The 5,892-nt window shown below is 37.8% G+C and overlaps 1 protein-coding gene across 1 annotated transcript; it reads right to left on the bottom strand.

Moving 5' to 3' along the window:
• Nucleotides 1–3,367: 3,367 nt before the first annotated feature.
• Nucleotides 3,368–4,282, bottom strand: LOC108606020. The gene is made up of 2 exons (XM_017995847.2): nt 3,977–4,282; nt 3,368–3,921 (listed from the first exon to the last, which is right to left on the bottom strand). The coding sequence occupies exons 1-2, from the start codon at nt 4,041–4,043 to the stop codon at nt 3,491–3,493; spliced, it is 498 nt and encodes a 165-aa protein (XP_017851336.1). The 5' UTR covers nt 4,044–4,282; the 3' UTR covers nt 3,368–3,490.
• Nucleotides 4,283–5,892: the final 1,610 nt, after the last annotated feature.

Genomic DNA, 5,892 nt, shown 5'->3' with positions numbered 1-5,892 from the left:
GCAAAAAGCAACCTGCACGCCCCACCCCCAGACCAAAGCGAGGAATCAGAAATCAGACAGCTTTGCTCATTGTTGTTGCTGTTGCTGCTGCTCGCAGTTTCAGCTCCCAGCGCAGCGGCGGCACTTGAAAGCCCCAGCATATCTTGATTGTTTGCATGTAAATCTGCACAAAATCCCCAAAGTACCAATGGGTAGCAACCGAGCCCAGTGCCAGTGCCAAAAGGATGCAAAAGGATGCCACAGCACAGGCAGCAACAGCAACAACAACTCGGCGCCGCATCGTTACCGTTATTCATTGCCAGTTCATCAGCCTGCCAGGTGAGCCAGCCAATGACGATGATGCTGATGATGATGATGCTCGCCTCCACCCAATTCCCATGCCCTCAACGCTGAGCTCTGGACCCAATCGTCAATCTCTTTTGCTTGCTGCACTTGCTGCGAAAGTTTTGCCAGCGGCAGTTGCTCAATGCGCTGCAAGTTTCAGTTAAATATTATGCAAAAATGAAAATCGAATATAAACAAAAATTAGCAATAATATTTTGTAACAAAACAAATAACAAATATATATAGCAAATATTTTAGTTACAAATAAATTTATTTGTAATTTAAATAGCTTGTTATAGCTTAATAATTAAATTAACTATAATAATAAATTTAAAAATTTCAAATAAATTACAAATTAACTTTTCAAATACATTTTTGCATAGCTAATAAATTATTATTTAAATTTAAATTAAATTAAATTCAATTTTCTAATGTGCAATTTACGTAACACAAGCTTGGTAACTAAATTAATAATTATAAATGCATTAAATTTTGTAAAATAAAATGAACAAATTTTCTTCTATTTGCTTTGTTTTTTGTTATAAAATTATATTTGTATATAAATAAAACAAAAAAATAACAATGCAAATGGCAGAAAAAGGTTTCATTGCATTTCCAAAAAAGATTCAACAATTAATCTAATATTGTTGCATTAAATTAAATTAATAAAATTATTATATTAGTTAATATACTAATAAATAATTGTTTAAGCCTCCTACTAGTCGTAACTAGTCGTAGCTCTCTGGGAGCTTTTTTTGGATGAACTTGGAACTATCTTTATTTGTAGAGTATGGAGTAAATTTAATGAATAACCTTATGAAAAACTGAGCTATAGTTACAAATACATGTCAAATATTTATTTGTAACAATTGAATTTAGTTTTGTAAGCAAAAAATGCCAAAGCAAATTTATTTAAATGCAAACTTAGCAGTCGCTTGAAAGTGCGTGCAGCTCTCAATACTTTCAATACTCAATACTTCAATTGGGGCAGCGCTCTGTTGCTGCATTTTATAATAATTGAATACTCAAACATAAATTGGCATATGCTGAAGTCATATTTATGCAACTTTTGCTGCCACTGGCGTTGCAAGTTCAAGTTCTAATCAATATTTGTGTTGCAAAGACACAGCAAGTGCAACAGAAACGAGCTAGAGAGGTGGAGCTGGGAGCTGGAAAGCTGTAGCTGTAGCTATAGCTGGACATGATATTTGATTGTTGTGTGTGCGCATTTTGTTGCTTGTTTGCCAAAGGCGCACAACATGGCGTATGCTTGATGCTGATGCAGAGAGGATGTAATTAAAAAACGGCAACAAAAAGCTGCAGCTGACAGCATGTAAACTTGCTGCACGACACCGAACACACACACACACACACCCCCCAGCCACCGCTTACTTGTATCGATGGAACTTTTGACGTTGGGCGATATCCATAGCTCAAAGCTAAATCTCTGCACAAACAGGATATATATGCTCAAAGTCAATCCCAACCAGCAGCAGCAAGCACCACGCCGCTCGCTTGGGTGAACCTCAGACCCCCAGACCCCGCCCCCCATACAGACCAAAAACACTCAAGCGCCAAGCGTGCCGATGTCGATACCGCGTCCGCTTCTAACTTGGCTTACTACTCTTCACTCCCAGTCGAGTCAGAGCAGCAGCCTTTTGTTCACTTTTCTCTCTCTCTTGCTCTTGCTCTTTCTCTTGCTCTCGTGTTGTTGCCTTTACCAACCGCCGCCCACTGCCCACAAGCATGATTTTTTGCGGGTTCTACTTTCTTTTTTTTTTTTTTTGTTGCTTTCTGCTTTGGATATTGAGCTCTGCTGCTGCTGCTGCTGGCTGCGCACTCAAGGGAAAGCCAAAGCTATCTCCTTGTAGCCTCATGTCCTTGTTGTTGTTACTGTTGTTAAGCTGCTGTTGCTGTTGCTATTGCTATTGCTGCCTTGACGTATTCGGTTTAGTGTGATTTGTATGCGCCTCATTCCTTTGCCTTTTTTTTCGCCTCTACAAATCTGAATCGAACTGTGCTGGATGCTGCTGGATTTTTATGGCAACGCTCAACGCTCTCAATGCTGCTTTCAACCAGGCCAACAGTTTAACCGTTAACAGCAGTCAAAAGCAGCACCAGCTACTTGTCTACATCAAACGGAGTTGAAAGCGAAACACTTAGTTCGAATCAGTCGACATGAGAACTCGACACACACACACACACACACAAACAATGCTTAGTGTTCTGCCAGTTATTGGTCCAGGCTGAAACTAAGATTAGCCCACACAGCAGACCCATCCAAGAGTATTAAGCAGCGCCTTCGTTTGTTTTTTTATGAGAATACAATACGCAAAGGACAAACTACTTCAACTTTTGCCCAGTTGCTTTAAGTTCGCAGCAATTTTCCATTTTATATGCATTCGATTTTCAAGCAGCTGCAACATAAATCGAAGCCTATAATTATTTATAATAAATGAAGTTCTAAGAGTTTATTAACTGTCAAAAATGTAGTATAAATAGAATTTGATTTTTTATATAAATTCACAATGTTTAGACTGATGTTTGATTTGGAATATATTTTGAATATAATCGTTGGCGCAAACATTGACAACAAACTTAACCTAATTAGCTCAATAATTTAATACTTATAGCGTAATTATTCTATATATGCAAACAATTTATTAAATTAAAGAATAAATGACAGCAATTTGCTTTTGATTTTGCATGGCATTTAATATTAACAAATCGTACAAATAATATATTTATGCTTTACAGTTTAATTTAAATATGCAAATTATATAAAATTAGTAGTCAATAATCCAACAGATTTATTAGAATTTCATAGCTTGAAAAAACTAAATCAAAGCGTTGCTCATATTTGTCCTAATTTTAAACATTAAACTTTACTTTATAACAACATTTTAATGCAAATTGGGCAAGCGACATTTTAAATTTACAAATAGTCAATTCATTTTTTCAATTGCCAATCAGCTGAGTCCACTTATTGCTATTTTAGTTGCCAAAGTTCTGAACTATCTTTGGCTATAATCGAAACAATTAATTGACTTTTGGCTGCTGCAGACAAATTGCTGCCAATGTAGGCGCAAACATTTATTTGAAGTCAATTTGTTGATAAAACATTAACAAGCTACGAAAGCATTAACTGTGGGCCATATAGCTACAACTAATTGATCTTGTCCAGGCGTCCGGAGTGCAGCGAGGTGCGCGATACAAACTTCTGGGACTTGGGTTTGATGCTATCATTGGCGCTGTCCACGTCGCGCTGCTTGAAGCGATCCTTGATATATTGAACGCGAGCGGGATCAACGTTGCTGCGACGTCTCAAGGGATTGTAGTGAGGATGCTTGCGCTCCTTGACTCCTGGCAGCGGCAATGAGCTCTTCGAGCCAGCGCCGTCGCCATTGATGTCGCGCTGCTCATCCAGCGGCATAAGCGCAGCGCTGTGCAGACGCTTGGACTTGGGCGAACCGCTGGCCATGGCCATGGACAAGCTGCTAATGCGCTTGGGCTTGGGCTTGGACTGCTGCGAGACAAGACGACGCTGTGGCAGTGGCAAGCACTTGGGCAGCTCCAAGCTGCATTTGGTGGCTGTAGCTGGTAAAAAATTAATGCTAAATTGGGGCGGGATTGGGTGGCTGGCGCTACTTACTGCAGACCAAGCAGCGCTTTAGCTGCAAAGCCTTCAACGGCGCCGTCAATTGAAACTGACGCAGCATCTTCAATTTTTCTCTCAGCGATTCGCTTTGGTTGAAAAAAAAAGTGTTGCAAATTTAGTTGCCACCAAACCGTTGCACGTTGCAAAACAATTCGTGTTGTATTTTTTTCTATTTCGTGTTGGTTGGTATTTTATTTTTTGTATTACACACACTCCTCTGGGGGGCCAGAAAAGAAAAAAAAAGAACAAAATATAAATATTGATGTAGTGCCGGGAAAAAAAGTTACGAATGAAATGAAATGCTCGACTGGGCTCGACAGGCTAACCCAATGCTTCAAAGCTCTGAGTGGCATTTCAATGCCTACTACCAAACTATCACACACACAAACACACACACACAAACACACACACACACACAGACAGACAGACACACTCGTGTCTTTGTATAAAGTGCATGCATATTTATAGTTCCGCTTGTTGACAAATATCGCAGCTCTCTCTCTCTCTCTCTATCTCTCTCTCTCTCTCCCGCTCTCTGTTGACTGACGGCACAACAAACGGAAGCTGCACTGATTAGAAACATAGTGCCCCCTGTTCAGTGCCCCAAACGACCAAGCGCACAAAAAAAATAAAAATATTTTTTTTACATTGCCAAAAATCCAATAAAAAATGCTGCTAAAAAACGCACAAAATAAACAAACAAAATAGAAATTTTGCATATCGCATCCGGCGACTCTCTTCCAAAAAAAAAAAATAAAGAAGCTGCAACCAATGACATTTCTATGCAACGCACTTGCAACCAAGGCTATAACTCAGCTCTCGGGGCTTTAGCCTGGTTTAGAGCTTCGCGTCTGATGGATTTGGTTAAATTTAGCTACGGCAGCTGCCAGTGGAACGCAAAGCTACAAATATTAGCCACAAATTTATCTAAAGTATTTTAGAAAATACTTGTAGTAATTTTTAATAATATAATTTATGCTATACTTTTAATTTTAAAACATTTTATTTAATGCAGCAAGTGAGTTGGCAGACTCGAAATTATAGTTAAAATATACATAAAAATATTTAAGTCAATATTCTAAAAAAAGGTTTAAAATAATTGCCTGAAATTTGTAGAGTTCATTTGGCTTTAATTTAAATAAAAATATTTTGTGCACTAATAAATTCTATTTTTATATTAAGTGTTTAAGTTAATACAAGGAAATAGAAGAGCTGGAAATAATAGTAAAAATATTTCATTTAAAATTATATTATTTAAAAATATATTTAAAATTATTTATGCTTAATAATTTGCCAGTTGGATGCACATTTTATGCAATTCTTCAAATAATTGCTAGAAATTTATATTTTTATATAAATTTCGCTTTCAATATTTTGATTCATTTATGCTTACAAATTTATTTATAATATATACTATTTAAACAGCTAAAGCATAAATTACATTTTTTTAATCAATTGAAATTGCAATGCAATTATTTTTACTAACAAATATGCCAAACGCGCCCACAGTGCTTTATTAGCTATGCAATGTCTGAAATTTGAAATGCAATGAAACAACAAATGCAACTGCAATTTGCAGCGATTTGTTATGCTAGTAGTTTGCATTTGACAATGATTGAAATATTGATGAAACTGCAACTGAAACTGATCCCTCTATGGACAGATCGCGCGCTGGCAGCGCCGGCGCTAGGCTGAAGCATTGTTCAGCAATTTGTGGCACAATGGGGTCGGTCGGTTGCAAACAAATAAAGTTAAGAGCAGCAGACACATGTGTGTGTGTGTGTGTGGGCTGCAAACAGAGTTCAAACCCTATTAGCATTTGGCTAAGCTGCACTTAGGCTTAATGAGCAGTGAGCAAGAGAGAGAGAGAGAGAGAGAGAGCGAAAGAGAGAGATAGAGCGTAGGATGCG

This window comes from Drosophila busckii, chromosome X (genome assembly GCF_011750605.1).
Source record: "Drosophila busckii strain San Diego stock center, stock number 13000-0081.31 chromosome X, ASM1175060v1, whole genome shotgun sequence".
Taxonomy (NCBI): Eukaryota; Metazoa; Arthropoda; class Insecta; order Diptera; family Drosophilidae; genus Drosophila; species Drosophila busckii.
Note: the sequence above shows the minus strand (reverse complement) of the source record. Positions and strands in the feature narration are given on the sequence as shown.